At 38.4% G+C, this 26,825-nt stretch overlaps 1 protein-coding gene across 3 annotated transcripts in view; it reads left to right on the forward strand.

The window, feature by feature from the left end:
• CREB1 (cAMP responsive element binding protein 1) overlaps positions 1-23,849 on the forward strand; it is a 45,098-nt gene extending 21,249 nt beyond the window's left edge. Inside the window, exons 2-8 of one of the 3 annotated variants that reach the window (XM_038421029.2) lie at positions 1,318-1,439; positions 5,201-5,347; positions 7,124-7,224; positions 11,106-11,248; positions 12,476-12,658; positions 13,965-14,115; positions 17,159-23,849. In XM_038421029.2, coding sequence (XP_038276957.1) covers positions 1,326-1,439; positions 5,201-5,347; positions 7,124-7,224; positions 11,106-11,248; positions 12,476-12,658; positions 13,965-14,115; positions 17,159-17,303 — 984 coding nt within the window. In that variant the 5' untranslated portion in view covers positions 1,318-1,325 and the 3' untranslated portion in view covers positions 17,304-23,849. The other 2 variants (XM_043505653.1, XM_043505652.1) reach the window with 2 other exon arrangements.
• The last annotated feature ends 2,976 nt before the right edge of the window (positions 23,850-26,825 follow it).

Below are 26,825 nucleotides of genomic sequence, written 5' to 3' on the forward strand. Positions count from 1 at the left end.
AAGACAGTGATCGCTTTAAAAGAGAGCAGTGCCTATTCCCAAAGAATATACATTCCAGTAATTCTGAATCACAGTTCTCGTTGAAATGGTAGCTTCTCTACCATATTATTTCATATGAAATGTTTAGACCACCACCATTAAGAAGTGACTGGTTTGTACAATATCCAAGTGCTTATTGAAAGGTAGTGTGATTGGAAGACTTCTCTAAACTTTGAGGCAATTCTTTATTACATGCTAAATATTTTCTTTTGAGTATTTAAAAGTGATTGTAACATCACTTTCACAGATTGGTGTAGATTTAACATTCAGTAAACTCTCCCTATATGCTTGCTTTTTGGAGTTATGCAACTTCATTGTATAGAATTTTGTATGTTCTACTGAGAAACACTTATTCAATTAACGCTTAAAATAAGATTGTATTAAGAACTGTATAGGATGCGTAATTTAGCCAAGGAAAATTCATCTTGTATACAAAATAGCATAAAGCCTTCTGACATTTTTATAAAGCTAATTCCAAAAATATTTCAAAATATAATGGGTTGATTATTGGAAATCATGCCAAATCCCTTATGTTGGTGTTGGTCCATTCTGGAAGTGACTTCCGGTATTCTCTATGTTTATTTTCTTTGGCAGGTGAATTTTACCCACAATTGTGAGTAAAATTTTATTAACAGGAACAGCATTTGTAGGAAACATCCTGCTCAGTCCAAGGGATGGAACATACTCACTTGCTCTGTGGGGATGATCCATGCACAGTGTGATCACAGATAGGATTTGTGGGGAATGGAGCATGAATAGTTCATATAGAACCTTCAGTGAATTTAGCTGCCAAACTTAAGTTGCTGAGCATGTGCAAACTCTAGGTTTTTTTGAAGGTTTATATAACTTGGCCAAATTTGGGCAGGTTTTCGTGGGGATGGCAAACGGTATATAACTGACAACAGGGAAAGCCTCCTGAGAGATTTTGAGTCCCTGGAAGCGCTAGAACTTCTCAACAAAATGGTTGTAAGAATATTTTAACATAGGGCAAACAACGTATTTTCTTCAAGTCTTGTTATTAGAAATTGCTAAACTATTTTTACTGAAACTTTACAGAAAATGCAATCTGAGACAGACAGCCGGCACAGAAAATTTCTTCCTGAATGGTTAAAAGAAAAATTATAAGCAACTGAAAACTAGGTCTTATAATATGAAATGTTGGCCTACATTAACTGTATGCATCGTTACCAGCTCCACCAATAATAATGGAATTACATGGATACATAAGCCATGAAAGAGGCAAACCCATACTCATGACACACATCATTGTGATTGTAGGTAACTAAATGACCATGGAATCTGGTGCAGAGAACCAGCAGAGTGGAGATGCAGCCGTTACAGAGGCAGAAACCCAACAGATGACTGTACAGGCACAACCGCAGATTGCAACATTAGCCCAGGTACAAAGTGATTTGTTTTAATGTTTTTACAGCATTGTTCCCAACTGCATAAGGTGTAAGAAGGAAACTATTTTCTGAGGAGGATGAGATAATGTTCCATTTTATGTGTGTCTGGAACAGGGAATATGTGTGTTTCATTTAATTTTGTAATGAGAGTTGTATAGTACTACTTGTTGATTTAACTTCAATATCATACTGTGTTAGGACTGAAGTAGTTTTAATGTATAATCCATTTATAAAGAGACTATAGATATAGACTTTTGAATTACTTCGTTTTACTTGTAGCATTCCTTCCCGCCATCCTTTAAAGATACTTCGAAACTTTGAATTTCTGTGTTTCTGTACTGACTTGTATAAACAGGGTTTTGCTTATTTTAGTTAGGGACTTTGTTATGACAGTATACCTATTTCTTAAGAAAACAACTGATTTGTTTTATATGGTTAAATAATGCAGAGAATACATAAATTAACAAAAGGGATGGATATAATGAACATTATAAGCAAAAGGAGCAGACTTCCATTTGTTGTATGCTGTTTGCTTTTAATCAGAAACTCAAATTCTGCAGTTGTCTCCCTTTTACTGGGGCACTATTAGACCCTTTATAGTCTCAAAAAAAGTTACTTTGTAGAGGCCAGAAATAATGCAAATCTAATTATCTTCTTAATTTCTGGAACCCAGTTCTTTCCTGGGTTCCATTGATGTTTGCCAGGAGTAACTCCATCGTGTAAATGAGTATAGAATATGGCCTATGGCATCAGTCCCTTGTGTAACAGTTTCACTCTGTAAATTATTTGCATTCCCCCAAAATATATAAAATTACGTCTCACTCTCATCTCTTTATTTTGTGAATTTTCTGATGTCTGTCTTATGGAATGATTATGAAATAATTTACCACTTTCATGTTTACAAAAATACATGACACCTTGTAATAGGCAAGTGTTAAGCTCTTTTCACTGGGATTATAGTCTTATATAATCTACATTGAAACACTGAGAATTTAGTTGTATAGTACTGCAAGTACTTTAGAGGACAGGATTCGAATTCAAAATGATTTAGACAAATTAGAGAATTGGTCTGAAATAAACATAATTAAATTCAATAAAAAGAAGTGCAGAGTTTTTCATTTAGGAAGGAAAAATCAAATGCACAAATACAAAATGGGAAATAACTGGTTAGGTGGTAGCCCTGCTAGCAGGGGTCTGGGGATTATAGTGGATCACAAATTGAATATAAATTGACAATTTGGTGCAGTTGCTTCTGGGATGTATTAACAGGAGTGTAATATGCAAGACACTGCTGGTAATTGTCCTATTCTACTTGGCGCTGGTGAGGCCTCAACTGGAGTACTGTGTCCAGTTCTGACTGCCACACTTTAGGAAAGGCCGAGAAGACCAACAAAAATGATAAAACCTGACCTATGAGGTAAGGTTAAAAAACCTGGGCATGTTTAGTCTTGAGAAAAGAAGACTGAGGGGAGACCTGATAACAGTGTTCAAATATGTTTAAGTCTATTATAAAGGGGACAGTGATCAATTGTTCTGCCTGTCCACTGAAGGTAGAACAAGAAGTAATCTGCAGCAAAGGAGATTCAGGTTAGATATTAGGGAAAACTTTCTAACTATAAAGATACTTTAACACTGGAATAGGCTTCCAAAGGAAGTTGTGGAATCCTATCATGGGAGGTTTATAAGAACAGTTTGGACAAACACCTGCAAGGGATGGTCTATGTTTATTTGGTCCTGCCGCAGTGCAGGGGCTGGACTTGATGATCTCTGGAGGTCCCTTTGAGCCCTATGTTTCTATGATTCTATAATTTTATTGTTACATTTTTCAAGGGCTAGGGAATGCTCCCCTAGTAAAGAGAAAAATTATACTTGCTATTTTGAATAAGGTAAACTGATTCCATTAGGTATGAGTCAGAAACATCTGCTGAAATCATTATCAGATGTTGGCTTAGCTCAACAGCAGAATAGCCTTCAGTTAATCAGTTGTGCTTTCATTGGCAAGAATTGCTTTAGTCAGTTGGATTCATTATTAATTAGGCCACATGATGATGGAATTTAATTTGTCTTAAAAAATTACATTAAAAAGCAGATTTTTCTGCAAGTTTGTTCCCTTCTGCCTGAGAAGCTTGTTGCCTAGATTGTTTACTACCCTTCCTCCAGTCAACTGACATCATGGCACAAGTGCCCCTCAACTGCCAAAGGAGAGTAGCGCCATGGTACTGTAGCTCCTGGTTTCAGCTGCAGATGGCACATGTGAAATTGGTCCAATGCCATTGTGCAACAATGCAGTGCATCTTTGCAGCAGCCATCTTCATAATAGAGAGCAAAAAGACAGGCACCAAATTTGGAGAATAAAGGGGAGACACCTGGGTGATCCAAGTACAATTTCCCTTGATTTTCTGTCAAACAAGGCTTCCACATAAAGGATTGTTGGTTATGGAAATTCAGAGATCAGTCTTTTGAAAATCACTCATTTGTCAAGATATAAATGTGTTCACTTCTTCATTACAATAAATATTAATGCTGCTATATGACATTATTTGAGGTTCATAGAATTTTTTTAGTCAAAAGTTATTAAGTTGCCTGAAAACTCCATTAAACATAGTGACATTGATTAGCATATTCAAACTTGGGTCTTCGAGGGCTTGTCTACATGACATAGCAATATACACTAGTGCGTGATCACGTAGCACTACATGGAACTTTTTATGCTCGCCAGCAGGGTCTGCGTGGTCCAGTTAGTGCACAGCACATTGGTCTGCTTTAGAAATCACACCTCTATAGTGTGCATTGCTGCACCATGTAGACAAGCTCTAAATTAAGCTTCAAAAACTTTAGGCACCCATGTTTGAAAATTGTAGCCATTGTTCTTTGTAGCAATAAATTAACTCTTAGTTGTGTATCTTACAGTATAGCATTGAAATGACTACCTAGAAGCAATTGTTTCCATTGAAAACATGCATTGTTACTCTGTTCGAACAGTTGGTCTGTGGGCTTCATTTAAAAGGACATTGCCAGCTACTTGATTTGATTTACTTTGTGGCTATACTTTCTAACAAGTCTCAAAATTTGACTCCCTAACTAATTTCGACTTTTTACAGTTAGCAAATATTCTCCTGCATTTTCTAGTCTGAAAACAAAAGTAGCTTGGCTCCCATATGTTACTGCCTGTGAGTCAGCAACATCTCAGAGAATCATAGAATATTAGGGTTGGAAGAGACCTCAGGAGGTCATCTAGTCCAATCCCCTGCTCAAAGCAGGACCAACACCAACTAAATCATCCCAGCCAGGGCTTTGTCAAGCCGGGCCTTAAAGACCTCTAAGGATGGAGATTCTACCACCTCCCTAGGTAACCCATTCCAGTACTTAGAAGGAAATATTCATTGTAGGAATATTCACAGTTCTAGCAATATTTAATTGCTGCAAGGGAGGGGCGCATATTAGGTTTTGATTACATTACCTCAAAAAAGAAATGTTTCCTTCATTTCTTGACAGTAGTTTTATAACATGATGTTTAGAGCCAGGGGGACATTCTTCAGAAAATTAAGTTACAAATTAGGACAAATGTTGGGGCTAGACAGGGATGTGTTTTTTTGATTTATTTTATTTTATGGTGTCCCTTTTAAACACTTTTGGTTACCAAAGCCCTTCCTAGGAGAAGAGGCATCATCCTTTTACTGCTGAGAATTTTCTTGGTAGTCAAATAATGAGATGCTGCAATAATCTAATATATATTCCCTCTCTCCCTTTTGTAGGTATCTATGCCGACAGCTCATGCAACATCTTCTGCCCCAACGGTGACCTTAGTACAGTTGCCTAATGGACAGACAGTTCAAGTCCATGGAGTTATTCAGGCAGCCCAGCCATCAGTTATTCAGTCTCCGCAGGTCCAGACGGTTCAGGTATGCATTAAAGGATTTCAAACTCCTAACTCATATATTCTATATAACCTTATCAGTCCACCTTAATCAAACTTATGTGTGTTCTGTGTCATGTCAACTTAAAATATGTTGAAAGGAAAGTCTGTACTGTACTTGTTACCCCATTACTTTTGTCTCTTTCTTTATGGTTTATCTGCTTTTCGTTTCCATACATTATTGAGTTTCATTTCCCTTTAGAAGTTGGTAAGCCTATTAGGTTGTGCTTTTTGCTGATACTATTTCTATATCCGGCTTTTACCTGCTGCAAGGTTAACATTACTAGACCATTTTTATGTCTGTTTAGTGACTTCTAAGACATCTTATTTCTGTATCTTAAATGAACAACAATAAGAATTTTAGAGATTGCCAAATTATTAATGTGGCTGATGTTCAGGAATCAAAGTTTTTGCTTCTTGGAAAACATTTGTACTGATTTACATGTGTATTTCTACCTTGGCAGGTTGCAATAAGTAATTTTAATATTTATGTTTTGAATGTTAACTTTATAAAACCTTAATAATTGCTTGATGCTGTATAAACAAAGAAAGACAATACAGTTCATGATGCACAGGATGAAAAGCCAATCTCAAAACTTATTAAAGACTTGGAGAAAGGCTTCAGTAGTCCAGAAAGCCTTAGTCTTAATCTCTACTGTGGTTCCTTCTCTGAGCAACCTTTTAAATTACCTTTTAAATCCAGTGTTGCTGAACATGGAAGCAGGAACTATTTAGGCTATTTAGGCACCTAAGATAAGGATGGTAAATCATTTTGGGGGCATTCGGAACCCACAGAGATGAGAACTAAACTAAGTTAAAGGCTAACTATTGAGATTTCTTTTATAGAGGTATTTAAACCGGTATCGATTTTAAAAAAAATTAGGTGACACTCATGCTTTAAAATTGGATCATTCTGATAATGATCTTGGTTATTTCCTTGCATTGCTTCAGTTCTGTACTTTCGTCAGCCTCTACCTACCTCAGACCATTGGAGTTAGAGTTTAGTGTTTTATCCTGTTAAAATCTGGAGATGCACAATTTTCAGATGGTATGTGGCACTTGTTTCTGGCTCTAGTGATTCAAGGTAAGAGACTGATGATGAAATCATGTTGGAATTCAGAACGGAGGATGAAATGCAAAAATGTGTTTGGAATGGTGATATTTACAGTCCAATACTTCACAGTCTGCTATGGTGTATAACCTGTTAGCATGGCACCAAGGAGGCCTTAAGCACCAAGTATACATCATGAAACCAGGAAAAGCTCCTGCAGGACCTCCATATCCTTGTAGAGTTTTATAATTGGTTCTGTCACAACTGCACTCCTCATTCCCTTTGTCTCCAGACCCTTCTGCTTTCAATCCCACGTTGCTTCTAGTTACTGTGTCTCCAGACCTGACTGCCTACCTTGCTTTGGTTCTTTGGACTGGATGGAAGCAGGATAGAAAGAAGGAGTTATGGAAAGAAAAAAGTGGGTGGAACCATTATTTATAATAATTTGCCCATTATATATTCTCTCATTTGAGTGACTTAATTGTTAAATACATTTCTGAAGCTAGATGGTTGACTTTGGGCATCTATGTATCCAGTAACAAATGATCAGCTATTACTTCTGATTTTCTAGGTCAAAGTCCTGTTTAGTACTTGTATTGGTAATGTCTTTCGCATACTGTGAAAACTTGCTTATAGTGGTAGATTTATTACTGTGGAAGTGGCTTGTTAAACTTGCTTACAGTGGTAAATTTATTCTGTTCTTATTTACAGATCTCCACTATTGCAGAAAGTGAAGATTCACAGGAGTCAGTGGACAGTGTCACAGACTCTCAGAAACGCAGAGAGATCCTTTCCAGACGACCCTCCTATAGGTATGGATGTTAAAAGCTGAAGCATTTTGCTTGATGCATTTATTCAGCAAATGGGTAGACAAATAGTGTGTTTCTGTAGTTAATGTGAGATCTACTTTTTTATTAAAATATTCCTTCAGTGACACCTTTCCATGACCAATTTCTGATGGGATGCCAGGAGATAAGCAGAATAAGATAAGGAGGAAGAGAAAAATATCTGCCGTTATCGAGAGATAGGAAAGAAAATCAATTGAGAATAAGCTGAATGCTAAATAAATCTTTATGTGTAGCATTTAGATACAACTGTGAGAGGAGCCTTAGAAGTCGCTTAAACGGATATTTAATTCTTGGCGGGCCACTGAAATGTGCAGGCAGGTTGCTGCTGTATATTCTGTAGTCTCTGTAAAATCAACTTTTCTGTTTGTTGTTAATGTTGAAACACTAACAATAGTCAGATTTAATTCTTTCCTTCACCTGAGACATTCAGTGGAAACATGACATTGTGTGGCTCATTAAAACTGCTGTAGGTGGTATTTCAGAATTTGCCATGCTTCTTGGGGAAAACTAGTTAATAACCAAACAGGCTGCAGGTGCCTTGCAGAGAGGGAAGTGGCCTAGTCAAGTTAGTTTACATGTATTATTCTCTTCAAAATGCTCGAAATCAGGAACGTCTTGGGTGTGAGTTAGACCTAGCCTTGGGCATCTCTAACTTGCTTTTAAGCACTTATGCAGCAGAATAACTGGTATTTTTCTTTAAATCAGACATTCATGTCTTCCTTCCTTTAATAAATGCCCATGAACGTTACAAAGAACAGCTCATTCTGGCAGGGTTGAATTTTCTTCTGTATTTGAGTAAATGAATTAATTTTTAAAATTCAGTACCGTGGAGCAATTGATTATATGTAATTATGTAATGCCATTCAGCAATGCTTTTTGGTGTGCTGAAACTGACACTTACCCTTACTTTAGCATGTGAAGGTCTAGAATGAGCCCCACATCCTCAGAAAATGTGCAGGGACAATGTCAGTAGCAGATATGGAGACAGTACTGGAATCACTTATTTGGTTCAAAATTGGCCTTGGTACCCATAATTATACTCACACTAACTCTGATATGGGGGGGCCTTAAAATGAGAATCTCACCTTTTGTTTTAAAAGGTACTAATTATGCAGTTTTAATAAGCGGTCACAGCTCCCCTCAATGTCAAAGTGATTTGTGGGTGCTCAGTACTTCTGAAAATCCAGCTATACATTTCTAGCCCTTTTTTTGTGAAAATTGGCTTGAAAATATAAACCAGTCACCTGGCTTGAAAACTTGTTATTCATTTTTCCTAGAGTGCACAGGTTATTCTATGTCCCCTTCTATAGCCATTCAGTGTCTTTGGGGGTCCATTAAAGCCATGACGGCAGGCTTCTAGATTTTGTGAGTGCCCCAGGTATGTTTGTAGCTGTGGAGGGCAGGGCTACTGGTGTTATATCTGCCACAGACTTCCTCCTAGTCAGCTGTCTGTAGCTGAGCTTTCTCCTCTGTTGAGCACCCAGTATGACCTCTGACCACAAGGAATAGGCAGTTGAACGAAATGAGGCAACAGAGTTTAGTGAACAAGGCAGAGCACTGCGAACAAGGGACTCATGCATTCTCATCTCAGATTTAACACAGACTGCGTCTCTAGCCTTGATGAAGTCACTTAGGGCCAGATTCTGTCCCCCTCAAGCCAGCTTCTATGTGCCATTTAGGCAGGGGGCAATTCAACTGGTGTAAAGCTGGTGTACTGGCTCCTATGCCAGCCAGCCTCCCCACCCCAGCAGAAGGGTCATGTTGGGGCAGAAAGGGTCAGGGCCAGAGTACAGCCAATTCTCAACTAGCATAACCCAGGCTGCTGTAATTTACATCAGGGACAGGGCTGGTAGAGATCAGCCCACAGATTCAGGGAGCCATAACCAACTCCTTGATTACCACACCTTCACCTTGCTTGTCCATTTTTTCCTCAAATATCTTGCACTTTTTCCACGCAACCTCATGTGCCCGTGAGAAACTCCCATCTGAATTTGTAAAGCCACCACCTTATCATCTTTGAAATTCCTCCTTAACACTTTACCTCTGCCACAGTACCTACCATATCCATCTGGCATTGGTTAGGAAAGTGGTGAGCTGTAATTTGTGCTTTTCTGATAACTGCTGTTTAGTTTTATTATTACCTCATCCCCCCAACCCGTCTGTTTTGTCCACCTGTCTGATCCTTTCTGTCTCATCACCTGTCTGATGCCTACATTGTAAGCTCTCCAGGGAGATGACTGTTGTCTTTGTTACTTGTCTGTGCAGCACCTAGCAAAATGGGGAGCTGATCTTCAATTGGGGTTCCTAGGTACTAACAAAGTCTAATTAATAACAACAAAGCCCTATTTCTATCTCTGTCTTCGTCTCAAATTGTTTGGTAATTGACTAGCTTCCTTGGAATACAGCAATATAGGTTTGGCTACCAAAGCCAGGCAGGAAAATTAAGTGTAGTCTGGGCCTGGGTTCTTCAGATGTTTTTGGTTCAGAACTAGAGGTGCAATCCACAACAGAACTGATAGACATTTCATGCAAAAACAAAAGAAAATCCCAATTTGCCTTGCTGCCTAAAGAAGCTTTTTGCAATTGTATACGATGGAGCGTGCAGTCAATAAAAGAGAGTTTGCCACTCCTCTATATTCATGGTAGAGAGAGTTATCAGTCAGATTGCATCACAGAGGGCAGGTGGTAGACCCAAGCATTTTGGGCAGCTGTTTTGTTGAGCAGCTCTCCCAGTCAGTTCTAGTCATAGTCAGTGAGATCCATGGCCTTTATGATTACAGTAGAACCTCAGAGTTACGAGCGTCTCGGGAATAGAGGTTGTTCATAACTCTGAAATGTTTGTGACTCTGAACAGAACATTATGGTTGTTCTTTCAAACTGTGAAGAAGAAAAATGCTTTTAACCATCTTAATTCAAATGAAACAAGCACAGAAACAGTTTCCTTACCTGGTCAAATCTCTTTTTAAACTTTCTCTTAATTTTTTTAGTAGTTTACATTTAACACAGTATTGTGCTATATTTGCTTTATTTGATTGATTGATTGATTAATTAATTGTCTCTGCTGCCGCCTGATGGCAAACCTCCGGTTCCAAATGAGGTGTGAGGTTGCCCAGTCAGTTCATAACTCTGGTGGCCGTAACTCTGAGGTTCTACAGTATGTTATGTTTTGTCCATTTTGGCTTTAAATAATTAAGCCAACTCGGTAATTAAACCCAAATTGCTCCTTCCCCCCTTTACTATTGCAAGTCCCAAAGCTTTCTCAAGCAGAACAATTACCTAATCTGTGGATTTAATTGTGTGACTTTCATTAAAACGCCCAGCTTTGTCTCCTGGACAGATAGTAGGCCATGTGCCGATTGCACTTCGCAATAATTTCTGCCAAGTTTTTGAAACTTAAGTCCCTGAGTGAAGTTTAGGCCTTGGTGGCCTCTGCAGCAGGTACACTTGCTCTGAGTGTGGATGGGGGCAATGAGGAGGTTTGATGCTTTACATGCTCTTGCTTTCTTTTTTCACATCTTTCTGTGACTGTGAGCAGGAAACTTATAAAAAGTATATCAAAGATAAAGAAGTTTTTGACGAAAAAAGGGAAAATGCGAGTTCTAGATCCAAGTATACAGAAACACACTGTCTATTCTAGGTTGATTCCACAGCACCCTTTTTCTATGGCATTTTTAAACCAGTTACCTAAAATCGTTTTAAAGTGTGCTTTAATTTTTCTTCCCATCCCATGTATTTTATTTCCCTATTTGCTACACTTTTCAGTTTTCCCCAGCACCCAGTAGCCAATAGAATTTATTTTACTTTCACTTTTTGTTAAAATGTTTACAACACACTGTCTTTGCCAGAAAAATTTTGAATGACTTATCCTCAGACGCCCCAGGAGTGCCAAGGATTGAAGAAGAAAAGTCCGAAGAGGAGACATCAGCACCTGCCATCACCACTGTAACAGTGCCAACTCCAATTTACCAAACCAGCAGTGGGCAGTACAGTATGTAGTTACGTTTATTATTGGTTGTGGTAGTTGGACAGGAAGAAAGAGAACTGTTAAATTCTGCTTGCATGACTATTTGGGCTGGGGTAAAAGAAGCCAATATAACACTAGTTTAATCTGACCCTTGTGCAATGTCAGAAGCCTTATTAATCCTGTTCCATGACTCTCTATATATACTAGGGTCTGTGACTTTTAAGCACATTCCAGCTGTGGGTGTGTAAAATGTATAACTCACATTCCCAAGCCCTGTTGGTTGCTGTTAGTATGGTACATTTTCTATTTTCCATCAGCTAAAACAAACAGATGAACTCGCTGTTAAGTGTACAAGAAGGGGAAGAGAAGACCTATCAAATTACTTATTCCTCTTATAAGTGTCCTTTTAAAAGCATTGTGTTATAGTTGCTCCCTGGTCTGTTCCACAGTCTGCCTCTTGATTCTTTTAGAGATTGATGTTGCTGACACTCGACTTCTACCATCGATGTACAAATACTGTTCCTGCAAATATCTGCTCTGTCTGATACATCCTGATATATATGTGGAAAAGCAGAGAAATACTCTAGAGGCGCTGAATGAGGGATCTGTGTAAGATGTGCTCCCACTACAGCCTGAATATTGGGATGGAAATTATTGGATTGAGGGAGTGAAAGGGAAGCGGAAACAAAATTATTAGACGGAATGAAAGACTGGATATGTGTGTGTGGAAACAATGCATGGGAAGGGGATGGAGAGGTAGTGGAGAAGGGGATTCAAGCAGGAAAAGACGCTGGAGGACAAAATGGACACAGCAAAGTGAAAATGGAAGAGAAAAGCATGTAGGAGAGGAATTAGAGGAAGGAGCAGAAGGAAAAAAAGAGAAAAGAGCAGGTAGCCAACAAGAAAATCATCAACTCAGTGAATACTACAATTCTACATTGGGAGGGATGTAGCTCATCGCAGGGATGTGATTGATAGGAGAGGCAAAACTTGGTCTATATTTTTGTTTGTCAGAAAGGTTGCAACCTTATGGTACTGAATGAAATGATAGTAGGTCACTGCTGAAGAATGACCACTTCTAAAATACAGTTATAGTGACCTATCTGATGTTAAGGTATGTAGTTATGCAAGGGATTTAACTCAGATGTTTCAAACTGTTCTTTTGTAACTGGGCTGTAAACGGTAAATAACCACGTAGGATATTGAATAAATTAATCTTTTAACTATTGTATCAAATGTATTTGTTTTCAGTTGCTATCACCCAAGGAGGAGCAATACAGCTGGCTAACAATGGCACAGATGGAGTACAAGGCCTCCAGACGTTGACCATGACAAACGCAGCTGCAACCCAGCCTGGCACCACCATTTTACAATATGCGCAGACCACTGATGGACAACAGATTCTTGTACCGAGTAACCAAGTTGTTGTACAGGGTACGAAACGTCATAATCCATCATTTTATGTTTAGTCCCAGGGGAATTTAACTTGCCAAAATAATTCCCTCAAATATGTCAGAAAAAGGAATTAACAGTTTTGGCACAGATCAAATTCTAAAACAGATAAAATAAATTCAAGACAAAACTATATGTCACATTTTCTCTCACTCAGAACAAACTTAAGATATTTTTGGATATAGAAAATGCTTCTATTTTGGTTCCTGAAAGCTAGTTCACTTTTGCTTTGTCCATACCGTATTTCCTTCAGCTCTTTCAAGAGAATGTTTGCTATCTGTTCCCCAAAACCTGTGACACAAATTTCTTGAGAGTTCCTAATTTCTGTCAAGTGGTTATCTGAAATGATGATAAATTAGAAGTAAAGTTTTAGGAATGTTTTCCTGTTCTTTGGGAAGAGATCTGTTCACAATCTTCTTTCCATAGGGGAATTTTCCTTTACTAGTAATTAACTGCCCTCTCCAGTTAGAAATCACTGTTCCTTTTTAATGCTCTTCCTGGCATTACAAAACAGACATTGTTAAAAAAGGATGCTTCTGATTTTGCTCTTACTCTGTTCAAGTCATTCAAGGGAGAGACTTTCAAGCCTTGATGAATATTAGTGCATTAAGATTAATGTGTATGTATGAGGAAAATATGTCTTGATTTTCTGTCTTGTGTATTTTTTTTAAAAAGCCATTTCTTCAAGTAATAGTGAAAATGCAGTAGTCTCTCAAGTAAATAAAAGCTGATCATAAAGAAATAGCATTGTGCTATAGGCTGTGTTTCAAAGGTTAGTGTCTAAGTTGCACACATGCCTGCTGTGGATACACATCCTACATTTCTGCACAAAACCCCCAGACACTTACGCATGCAATTACCAGTTCGCATCTGCAGTTAGTCATTTGGAGTTCAGTTAAAAAGTACTATTTGCCTAGGAAGATCCTAAAAACTATTTCCTGCTTACCTTGCTAGACTTATGGTTGCTTAGCTTGTTCACAAAATAGAACCGTCAGAAATCCAGTGGAAGAAAAATGTACAGTAGGACCAGCAGCTGCAGATAAATCTAGTTGTCAGACACAAGCTAAGCCCTCTTCAGCAAGAATGATTGCAACCATAAATATACTAAACTAGGAATGAACAACCATTGAAAACCCGGATAATGCTAATCCCTCCTGTATTGTAGCCTAGAGTCATCACCTCATTTTATCTGGTTATGTTTAGATTGGTGACTAGGTGTTATTCACACAGTATTTTAACAGTGGATTCTCACAGTGCTGTGTAACCTAACACTATACTTCCCTTTCAGCTGCCTCAGGAGACGTGCAGACCTACCAGATTCGCACAGCACCCACCAGCACCATTGCACCTGGCGTGGTCATGGCCTCCTCCCCAGCACTTCCTACCCAGCCAGCAGAGGAAGCTGCACGGAAGAGAGAAGTGCGTCTAATGAAGAACAGGTGTGTGTGTAGTGTTGATTTTGCTTTAGTTGTGCATAGAATTAGAGTACTAAGTGTTAAACTCATGCAATATACACATTACATTTCTAACGGGTCTAGAGAAGAGTGGGTGTGTAATTTTTTATGCAAATAGATTCCTGGCCTTTCTCATCCCTTTTATGAAACACTATCTGAAGAAGGTCAAACTTCTTTAAAGATGCCAACTAAGACAAACAACATATGGTAACTCAGTATATTGTGTTATGAAGCCATAAGACTTGGCTGTCAGTTCATTCTGCAAGGGCTGAGTTACCCTTTCAACTAACATCTGTTAAGTAAATACATTTATGCAATCTCCTTTCCTCTGTTCTTTTACTTAGCCTTCTGTGCATTCTGCTAATCACTAGTCCCCGTGCTCACCTCCCACTTCGGCGAATTCTCTCTCATTTCACCCATTCCCTTTGGGCACTTGCCCTGTGGGTTCTATTCTCTGGAGGCAGCAGGAGCCAAGGGGAAGAGAAGCAGGTGCTCCTCTGAGCCTGGAGTCTCATGTCTCAGCAGTGGCAGCAGATAGGGTGGGGGAGAGAGAAAAAGAAACTCTACGCTATGAAGTAGGGATGTTTGGAGAAGCAGGAACTGGTGAGGCGGGAGAGAAACAGCCACTCCCCCAAGCCTATTACACTGTGGGGAAGGAGGGCAACAAGAAGCATGGGGTCAGAGAGAGGCTGGGAAAGAGCCTGTTCAAGTCCAGATGTTGTGGAGGTGAAAGTGGCTGGATGGGAGTGGGAAAAGGAGAAAGGGGTTTATCTGATTCTGCCCCAACAAGCTTGAGCTCCCCCTTCAGCTCCTCCCATTTGGGCCCTCCGTGACCTTTCTGAGCTGCAGAACAAGCCATGTGTTTGACACCTCTACATTAAACAGTAAAGAAAATGGAAAGAAAGAAAATGGCAATGTTTTCTGTCATCTGTGATGGGAAAGAAATCCTGGGGGTTGTGAAGGGTCTGATTGACTGACTTGTTGTTCCAAAAAGCCAACTGTGTTACCTAGGTGAGTTTATCTTCTGTTTATTGGTAAGCCGTGGATACACTGCGAGAGGTCATCATATGAACAGAGTGTTGTGCACTGTTTGAGTAGTATGAATGAAGAAATAACTAGTGCTGAACTGCAAAATTCACCTTTTCAAAAGGTTTTTAACCCAAAAGGTACTCTTTCAGTACAGGTTTCAGATATTAATAAATAGTTGGTGTAACTGTTTACCTTCTAACAGGTTTCAGAGTAGCAGCCCTGTTAGTCTGTATTCACAAAAAGAAAAGGAGGACTTGAGGCGCCTTAGAGATTAACAAATAAACAAATTTAAATTTAAAATAAATAAATTTGTTAATCTCTAAGTTGCCACAAGTCCTCCTTTTCTGTTTACCTTTTAAAGCCTCTTCTATTTGAGAAACCATAGGGCTCTGCTAGTTGGCATAAAGAGGTCCTGGGTCACATTCATGAATTGACTTTATGTCAGTTACACAGAAGTCTTATGCAGCTTCCAGATGACGTGGGTAGAGCTGGGGATTTGGGTTCTTTTCCTGGCTTTGCCATTCTGTGACTTTAGGCCTGTCCCATCATTCATTTATGTCAGTGGGGTCTTTCCATTGATTTTAATGGGAAACGAATCAAGCCCTTTATGACCTTTGGTGACGAGTTTTAACCCTTCTGGTCCTCAGTTTCCTTATCTGTAAAATGGCCATGATCTTATTTATGTACCCAACAGGGGTGGTGTGAGATCTTTTGAATGAAAGGCATTACAAAAATAGGGATCATGCCCCCAATTCCACCGTCTCAAGGGATCACCATGAGATCCAGGCCTTGTGCAGAGTGATCCAGATCATCACAGTCATGCTGTTGGAGATCCCCCAGCTGGTGGGTGACCCCAGAACTCCCCTTCAAAGAGGGAGTACACTCAGGGCAGAAACTGGCTGTCACACCCACTCCTTGTTGCATGTAAATATTGCCTTCCAAATGTCCTGGTTGCTACAGCTTTTTACCATATCCCAGTGCCCCCTAGCTAGGTATCCATTACAGATCTTTTATCCAGCCTTCCAGTCAGGTCTGGTAAACACTTATTCATTTTTGAGGTTCTTGCCTCTGGTTGCTTCAGTGCAGTATTGTAGCATTTTGACACCTGTTTTTCCTCTACACTTTGGTGCTGATAATTTAGGGCCTCATAAAGTTTTTGCCTCTTTGTTATTGCTTCAGGATGCACTTAGTTTGGCACTGTTGAGGTATTTTTCATTGATGCTCTTAGCATTCTGGTACCAGCACTTCACTTAGAGCGCTGGCATCTGAGTTAGGGGGCTTCAGCACCAGTTTTTACAAAGCAGCCCTGTGGCTTACTGTATTGAAGCTTACTTCATCACTTTTTGGTCCCTGTATTATTGATACAATATACACTGGTAAGATGAGTGTACTCTGTCCATGTGGTTGCTAAGATTGAAATGCTGTAATATTAAGTGTAGCGATATGAACAGTATCAGTAAAATGAGGGCATTGTTAGCAAGGTTTGGTACAGGTAGAGGACAAATACACGAGTGCCTTAAGTATAGCTTCTGTTGCGTTGGGTAAACAAAGCTAAACGTTTTTTTATCACTGCTGTCATTATTCAATTGTGCCATAGAAAATGGATGGGTTTACTAGAAAGATGAACATTGCTCTTATACAGGTTTTTTACTCATCTTAATCCTTATTATAGAACCCAGTGAAATTGTAGCACTAAACACAAAGGCCGCCATAGTTACGATACTGTTCAGAGTCACATTCTAAACCAGGCAGAATTTTGTTAGTGTTTATTTGCTGCTACTTATATTTTGGACTGATCCTTGTGATTTTGATATGTTCATGATTTGAGATGTAAATCATTATATACTTAATTTCTTCCTGAATTACAAATACCTCTAATTCTACAGCCAGGTTCTGAAAACACTGATACTGTTTTGGCAGTTTGACCTGAACAGTCAAGCTGAAAAGCAGCTCATGGTCTCAGATGTTCTGGGTTTGAATAGCCTTTTTTGCTTTACAGGGAAGCAGCACGTGAGTGTCGCAGGAAGAAGAAGGAATATGTGAAATGTCTAGAAAACCGAGTGGCTGTGCTTGAAAACCAAAACAAGACACTGATTGAGGAGCTGAAAGCACTTAAGGACCTTTACTGCCACAAATCAGATTAATTTTGGATCCCATTTTCACTTGTCAAGGTGGGATAAAGACTGGTTTTGCCCACAAACAGAAAGACAAAGTAAACTTTTTATTTTCTAAACATTTCTTTTTTTCTATGCGCGAAACTGCCTGAAAGCAACTACAGAATTTAATTCGTCTGTGCTTTGCATTAAACTGTGAATGTTCAAACACTTGCCTCCACTTCTCCTCCTAAGAGATTATTTTCATCACAACTATCCTGAGCGTGAAAAAGAAGAAGAAGAAGAAAATACTTCTTTCTCATGCCCCCCATCATTTTCAAGGAGTAATAACGTTCATTTGTGAAGACTTGTGGGGGAGGAGGTTCTTTTGTATGATTTCAAAAGTTTGTGCTGACCTCTTTTGATTGCCTTAGGGACAGAATCACCCTCATCCTCTTGGCCTGAAGTACTTGTGGACCACATATATATATGAAAGTAGGTATGGTGCGATGAAGAAGCAATGGTTGCGAAATTGATACATATTCATTATAAACAATACAAATATATGGCTGAGTGGCATGGCAAACGAAGGGAGCTCCATATACAGATTCTTAGTATGGAGAGAAAATTATTAAACTAGCCCAGAAGGCTTTTTGGTGCGTCATTTGTAATCTCTCCACCTTCTTGATTGATAAAAGCATCTCCATACCTCAGAAACCATTTAATTGAAACTAGCTCCATTTGTCAGTTGTTGCTTCTTGCAGTAGGTGTATGTATGTGTGTCTGTGTGTTCAATATTTTGAATACACTAAAAGAAATTACCAACTGAGTGAAACATCTTGATATTGGATGGGAAATGAACTCCAAGTACACAAAGGTAACATAGTGAACAGGTTTTGTTTAGAAGACAGTTACATAGTAAACAAGAGTAATGCTTAAAGCCCTACCTGTTTTTATCCAAGACAACTATATCACCAACTCCATGTATAAATTCATTGATGAACATGGAATTTTTTTGAGTGTCTCAGCTGTACTCAAACAAGTTGGTTATCTGCATTACTTTTATGTTGAACACTGGTTTCCTACATTCTTTTTCAAACCCTGAGGCCTCCCTCTATACTTAAAATTCATCTTTGTAAAACAACTTCAAATATGAGGACTACAAATGTGACTAAATATTCCCTACTGAATCCCACTTTTAGCAGACTTTTAGGGTGAGAACTGTGTTTGGGGGAAATATTGACTATGAACCTGCCCATCCTAACCATAAATGTACATAATTTATTCAGTGGATGGTTTTAATGTAAAGGGCCAGATCCAGCAAATACTTTACTTATTGAGTAAAGTTACTCACATGCATCAAACATTTGCAGGATCAGGCCCTTGAGTATGCACTGAGGGCATAGCTATTTTTCCCAGAAATACATGGCAAGAAACAGTAGATGTATCATGTTAAAAACAGTGAACTCTGTACTCAATATTAGGATTTCCATAGTGTGTCAAAAAGAATCATGTTAGTTTGTGTATTGGCCCTTTAAAGCCAGACTGTGATGTTTTAACTTGGTCATTTGATGAAATAAGTTTGCTCTGGATCTCAGGTCCTGGTTATTATTTCAAGCTTTGTGTATATAGACATACACACAAGACTATGGTCTGTACTAATACCTAGGCTATCTAAGTATTAGCTAATATTTTCTCCTGTTCACTCAGTCTGTTTAAGATAAAATTTCAAATTTAAGATCCTTTTAAATGGTGAAACAGCCAAGATGGCATTATAATAAAAGACACCGAGCGGACTGTAAGCAATTGACTCAAACAGCTGTAAGCAGTATTAAAAGTTCTGGCTTTCTTATTTGAAAGGGCATTTGGTTTCCAAGAGGTTTAAGAAAGAGCATGCTTAAACTTGTAGCATTATTGTTTCATCTTGGGTCAGAGATAACTTCAAGTCAAGTTTTGTTTGGATGTCAAATTAAACAAAACTGGAACATGAGTATCAGGATTGTGAAAGGATAAGTTTTCAAATTAAGATTGTCAAGTAGTTTTTATACATGGCCTATTTTTTATCTGCAGTAGAGGAGTGATTTTCCTTTTGTATTTTATTTTTTTAAAATTTAGAGGTCACTTTATGAGTTTAGTGATGCAAACTTAAAGAAAGCCCCCAAATTCTCAAATGTGCTTTTATTAAAATTTGCAGATTCTTAAAGATGGAGAATACATATATTGGAGTGAATTTGTGCCCCCCACTCTAGACAAATAGCTTACTATATATGCATGGTATTTTCTCAGAATTAGTGCTAGAAGCAGAATTCCTGATGATATTGCAGGAGTGGACTACTCACTGCCTCAATTAAACAATTATATGTAATAACTCCAGCTCTGAGAATTAAAAAAGCTGTAAATACTCTACATAAAGCGGGGATTTTCTCACTACAGAACCATCTATTTGCAAAAACTTGGGTTTTGTGGTGAACCTGCATGAAATTAGTTGATGATCTCAGATCTGTTCCTTCTAGATAATTGGCACTAATTAGCACCTTTGTTAATAGTCTCAGCAGAGAGAGTCCAAGAACTGAATAGGCTGTGGAGACTGAACTGTTAGCCCGAGAGGTGCTCCTTCCAGGACAAAGTGGAATCATATTCACTGGGCAGTGTGGGCAAGCTCCCATTACTAATGTCCGTGTTGTACATGTCCTGTGGATAGGCTCTTCAGGGTTAACAATCCAGACCCTCATCAGCATTAAGGTTGCACACACAAAAATTGAGCCTTCTAAACGACCCAAAGATCTACAAGAATCATTATTTTTGTGCGCAGCATTGAGGATTTGGGGACTTGGATTTCTTTAATGGAAATGAAACAAGTCAAGAATAAAAATTATCATATTAGACCAAGTACAGGGCTGGCTGATTTTACCAGTTTATGCTTTAGTATTCACATTGGCCAAAAAGGGAAAGAAAAAGACAATACAGGAATCCAGTAACAAATAGCAAGGTGTTGGGAGTAGTCAGCTTTTATAACTTAGGGCCATTTTGCTGTAGAACAGAAATTCTGCTGAAACTAAATGGGAGGCTTGTTTTAGATCTCACAGTTGTGAATTTTCAAGCGTTGATAGCCTGGTTTAACTGAAGAGAGGGTTAGAAAGGGCTAGATCCATTACGTTCATAATAAATAAGAATTGATTTCACATATAATTTTTGTAATGTCATTATTTTTCAAAACAAAAGCACCAAGCAGGCAGTTAAGATATTGTCAGAGGTGCTCTCTTAATTTAGATATTCTTGAAAAAAATACATATGTATAATATGTACATATATATATATATATATATACACACACACAGTATATAATCTACAGCTCTGAGAGCTTTTAAGTCAGGAATGCTGAGTATTATAGTATATTGAGGTCAGAAACAATTTTTACTTTTGTGTGTGTGTGAGTGTGCGCACGCTTACATTTTCAGTAGGTTTGGGCTGCATTATTCAGGCGCTTATTATTGATTTTTTTGTGTGCTGTTGTTCAGTTACCCATTTTAAAGGATTTTATTTCATCCTTCAAAGCTATTGTGTTTTTCTTAGATGGAGATTTTGAAATAATGTAAACAATTGTTTAAAAACTCTCCCCCCCCTCAAAATTATTCACTTTTGTGCTTTGTCTCTTTGGCAGCTATAAAACAAAGGCAAAAATAATTGGAAGGGGTTTTACTAAGAAACCACTGGTAAGACTTTTTTTTTTTTCCTCATGGTGTAGGGGCTATGCATTTTTATTTGACCAATGATTTCACCAGATTTGGATAGTTGCCAGCAGCATTGCTAGTATCTGAAAGCACAATTCCAGCCAGTCATGCTCTTCAGGACAAAGTCATCTGTAGGCTTTTGGTTGTTCTATGGTTTGTCTTTGTGTCTCAGACCTACTGGCTTGTCTGGTACTAAATATTGACCAGAAAGGTGGTGGGGTGTTTGGAACCATACAAAGACTCAGGAAAAAATAAAGGTTAATTTAACAAGGACAAATCACCCTATACATAACATTTCTGATCTAAATTTGTACTACCGTTTTTTAATCTGGGCTTCCAGTAGACAGCAGCTGCAGGCAGTCATCTGTTAATTAAAACTGGTCTCTGCTTATTTTTAAAACAGATAGCCAGTGCTTTTTGCAAGTTAAAGTAAGAACAAATCTACACTTTAAAGTGAGTTCATTATCAGTGGTCACAAACCTGTGGCAGTTATAGGAAGGTTTCTCTGCGTTTCTGAGATCCTGTTTGTATTGCCATTTTTTGCCCTGAGAACAGAGTTCGTGACATAACATTCGCCAATGACCTAAAGGAAAGGTTGTATATTTATTTTTGTTACGTGATATGCTTTGTAAATGTTTGATAAAATGTGCACTTTTACAAAAAGAAAAAAAGCTTAGAGCAATTGGATATTCGCTTTGCTTGAGAAGCTCCCTGACATGATTATTACAGACCTACTACCTGTTTGTTACTCTCACGCCTCTCCACAAATCTGTTGACTCTTTCATGAAGAGCTTTCAGCATGAAGCCTGTTAGCACGTGACTTTCAGCAGGTGCTACTTCAAAATGGCAAGGGATCTGAACTGGCAGTACCAAAAGGCTAGATACCCGGGTGTAATGTAAGGGATCCCATTCTGTCACTTAGGAACACATACGGGATGAATGTTAAATTATTTTTAGATAAAACAGAACTAGTTCAAAAAACTCAAGTGAGAAAGGGGAATTAATTTGGAAGGGAAACTGAAACCTTTTCAGACAGGTTAGTTCCCTGTCCCCAGTTTGAGATCTAGCTGCATATTTCCGGAGCTGCATACCAAGAAAACAAATGCAAAAAGATTTACAGATTCTAGGCATCAGGAAATGGAGGTGCATCTAATGATAACTCGGCTGTTCAGCTTTAAAAAAAAAAAAAAAAAAGCACAGCTAACTCTCTTTTGCAATGGCAATGAGGGGAATTAATGACTTAGCTATACCCTAAATCCTTGTAATGTAAGCTTTTCAAATGTCCTGTACATTCACGGTTTGTGTGGACTGTAACTAAGGACTGGTTTCCTTGATCTTCTGAATTTGCTAGTTACAAAATATACTGATCCGAGAGGGATCTGAACATATCATAAAGCTGAGCTAGTTTGGGAGGATTCAAACCAATACACAAACAGGGTCCAGCTGGCATTTGCTCAGGGTAGGTTCAGCTCTGTTGATGGATGTAGCTTCAATATTTCTGTATCTTTAGGAAAGAGGGACCAGATTCAATTTGTAAAAAGGGTTTGTATTTCAGGTTTTTCAGCTTGCAATGTTTTTTGTAAGTGTATTTAAATCATAGCCTATGAAGAGAATTGAACAGGCAAATTTGCCTAGCACAAATTAAAGACCTTGACCTGTCTACATTCTGGTACTGCAAGTGCAGGTCCCAGCTGCACTTTTTGGCTCACTATATAAGATGGTAATTTTAGATCTCATTCTCACCAGCAAGAAATAGGGAAAGTTTACTGTCCTCAGGAGACATACATTGGGCAGGGAAGAGGGTGGGGGAAGGGAGGCTAATGATCCAAGGTTAGCACGTTTAACGTAAGCTGACCATTTGCTGTATTTGTGATTTGGAAGCATACTGTTATCAAAATCAGTTTGTTGAGTCTCAGCCTCACGCAGCATTTCTATGAAGTAAGAGAAAATCTGGGATAATACGCAGTGGGGGAACCAACAAGAAAAGGGCCTTGTGCCCATCGACCATCTGCAAATGGTTACGGTTAAGAATCGGCAACAGCAGGATGCTCTGCCCAAATTATATCTTATCCAGGTGCCACTCCATTTTGTGTGTGTAATGAAATTATTTATATTTAAAAAAGAAATAAAATTATAGAACTGCAAATTTGTATGAAATTTATCACTCTACTGCTTGTATGGACTTTCTGTGGTGAGGAAGGGAAGGGGCAGAGCGAGGTGGTAACTAGCAACTGCTCCCACACACCACCCACAGACTTGTCCACATATCAGTTGTTCATGTCAAAAATAAATCATTTCTAGGCCAGATTTATAATTTGAAATGTTTTTAGAACAATGTTTTTCAGGGAGGTTTCTAGAGCAAGGATTATTATTAACTATGGTTATTATTTTTTAATTTAAGATGGAGAGGGTAAAGCTCACCTCACCCCATTTCTGATCCTTTACCCAAAACTCTCAGCACAAAACAGGGTATTTCAGCCTTAACTCCAGCATTTCTGTGGGAGTTAAATTACTAAACAAAGAAACCTTGATGCGGGAAATAAGTTCCTATTACAATTCCCTACATTCTAGAAACATCCCTGCTTTAATTTTTTTTTTTTACTTAATCTTTTTGTGCTTTATCTGTGTTTAAAAAAAAATTGTACTGAGTTATAATGCGTTTTATTAACACTATGTACATATTAGCTGCTTTGTGTTTCAGAATGGTAGTAATTGCTTTGTATATTAAAGTGATCCTTGTGAATTTGTGAATTATTGTCATAAAGAAGTGCTTTTTCTTACTGTAACCTTTGTGGTATAAACTGTCATAAATCCCTTTTTACACAAACATTGATGTGCAGTCACATAAACATGCTTTTAAAAACTCTACAAAGTCTCTTTTTTGTGGAGTGGGTTCCATTTAGACTGTGTTGGGGGAAGCAGCTACAAAACAGTTAGGTAAGAAGATAGCCATATTTGATCAGAACAATGGTCTGTCTAATCCTGTATCCTCTCTCTCACAGTAGCCTGTACTAGCTGTTTCAGAGGGAGATGCAAGAAATCGTGCTGTAGGCTGTTATGGGATAACCTGCCCATAGGAAAAGTTTCTTCCTAGCTTAATTCATTAGTTTAAGTTAATTAGAGATTGGTTTCTATCCTGAAGCACAAGGTGTTGTATTCCTTCCAAAAAAAAACGGGACCTTTTGATTTATTTTTAATCCTCTGCTATTTTCTCTCTTTGTAAGGGTCTACTCCTTTTTTTGAAACCTACCGTCATGGTGGCAGGGAGTTCTATGGAATAATTGTGTGTTGTATGGAAAAGGTATTTCCTTTTATCGGGTTTAAATGTGTTGCCTTTCAATGTATTGAACATCCCTTTGTAAAACCTATACTGTTGCTTTAATCTAGTACTATCCAAAGTAGTAATAGAGAGACAAGGTGGATGAGGTAATATCTTTTATTGAACTAGCTTCTGTTGGTGAGAGAGACAAGCTTTCAAGATGAAGAAGAGCTCTGTGTAAGCTCAAAAGCTTGTTTACTTCATCCACAGAGGTTGGTCCAATAAAAGATATTATCTCACCCATCTTGTGTCTCTAATATCCTGGGACCATCATGGCTAAAATGTTGCAAATAATGTGTGGCAGGTCAAAATGCAGGGAGGCACTGGGATCATGCAAAGATCGTGACTGGGTTATAATCTACAAATCAGGTCAGACAGTGGGGGTAAAAGCCAGTGGACCAAATTCAGCACTGCTGTAAGCAGATGCCTCTCCATTAAGGTCACTGGAGTGCAGTGAAGTCCTCCATCCCCTTTCTATGGCTGGTTTTCAGTGACCACCTAATTTCTTAATGGAACATTTTTCTTTTGAAAATCCACCATCCCATCTATGAGAGGGTGACCCCAGGGCTTACCCTCTCATGAGTACTGAAGTAAAACTTGGCTCGAATTTTATCGTGAAGGAAGTCAGGTAACACTATACTATATAAAGGTAGTGGTGGGAACTGTTAGGCCACATGATGGTAACTTTGTTTAGCATGCTGCAGAAATGCTACTACAGTTACATAGTTTTTGCTGGCAAAAATATTAAAATTGTATCTGTGTCACGTGTCTTTGTGGTTGCTTTCCTGAGTAGAATGGGTCTTTTGTCCTGACCGAAAAATACTTGCACAAGATGCAGTTTTTTTCCTATGTTAAGGCCAAATTCTGCCCTCAGTTTTAGCCACACCACCTTATTGAAAACAGCTGCCTGGATGTAGCAGAAAATAGGATTTGGTACTTATGGTGTAAATATTTTTAAGCATCTTCTTAGTGTTAATGACATTTCAAACAAGTTCACTCCTTTATTAAATGTCACACGCTGGAAGATTTGAGTAACGGCCCCAAGGCTTCATAGCAATGAATCCTGGTCAATATCCTGACCACCTCCCTGGCCTGGATCCTGTGGTTTTAACTGACCAGGAATTTCCTAATGGAATATTTATTTGTCTTTTTAAAATTCATTACCCCATCAATGGGAGTGTTACAGTAAGAGTCCCCGTGCAACCACGTACTTACGTAAAACTCCCATTGACTTCAATCAGACTCCTACGGTGACACACATGGGAGTCTTGCACAAGTAAAAGGAGTCATTTCATCCTGAAATCCAAGTGTGTGCCCTAAACACTTAACAAAAAGGAGAAATCAAAGATGTGTTCACCTGGGATTATGTAACTGTGTATGTTCCTGCTGTCATCCATTCTATAACAAAGCTAGTGCACAGACAGATGTACCCAAAAGACATCCATATTGACTTCTGCAGTGCTAGGGGGAAAAGCAGCAATATAAAATTTGTCAATGGAATCTGATTACTTTACAAAACACGTAGTAAACAGTATTGCTAAAATGAATAATTGGGATCTAATTAATCTAATACCAATCTTCAGATTACAGAATGGAATCAGTCAGTTGTCCTAGATTCCCGATTTTCTTAATCTCACACAGGATGTGTAGAATCCTGAGGTCCCTTCTCAAAGCCCTCACAGGGCTTAATATTTTTGTATATAATGAAAATCAAAACCATACTCATCCATTTTCCCTTTAGTTTCTTTGAATCTATTGGCTAAACATTTGGGGGAGATTTTTTCTTTCTTTTCACTTGTTTTTAATTTCTAAACATGATAGCTCTTTAAATAGAATTAAGTGTTTATGTCTCTTGTTTTTTTAACCATCTGCTATGCTCATAACACTTAAAAGTGTTAACTGCTAAATTGATGGAATTGTCTTTTTCTTTTACACATTCTTTACTTTGCATTAACTTGAATCTTTCACTTTTGTTACTTTTTTAAACACTTTTCTATTTCAACTGATTCTTTTTCTCTGCATTTTATTTTTGTCTACCAGTTTACTCACAGGTCTGGATGGGGCCAAAATACCATTAACTCTTCTACCAGGAGACTTGTATGGCACCTGTGTTCTCTTTTACTATTGCTAGCTCACCTGTGCAACTTAATTTGAAAGCAAAAGCGGGTCCCCTTAATGGATGAAACTGCCATTCAGCTCCTAAGGATACATGGTTGCTAGGGTCCATCCAAACTGTAAAAAGCAGTTTTATTCTTAAGTCGTTCTGTACAAGTGGCATTGTTAGGTTCCCTTATTGTCGTTTCTTAATGATGTCCGTATCAAATATGTTGGGCTTACAGTGGGGAAAAAATCCTTTTGTTAAATTCAAGGTGGGAATCTGAAAATCAGGTTGCTTTCCTGCACCTCACAATCAGAAATAACAGTTGTGTAGGACAAATTGTCATCAATGACACACACACACACCCCGCCCCCGTAAGCCTGTTGCCTCAAAAGGGCATTCCCAGGACTAACCCAGCAGAGCGC

The sequence above is a fragment of the Dermochelys coriacea genome, chromosome 11, assembly GCF_009764565.3.
Source record: "Dermochelys coriacea isolate rDerCor1 chromosome 11, rDerCor1.pri.v4, whole genome shotgun sequence".
NCBI lineage: Eukaryota > Metazoa > Chordata > Testudines > Dermochelyidae > Dermochelys > Dermochelys coriacea.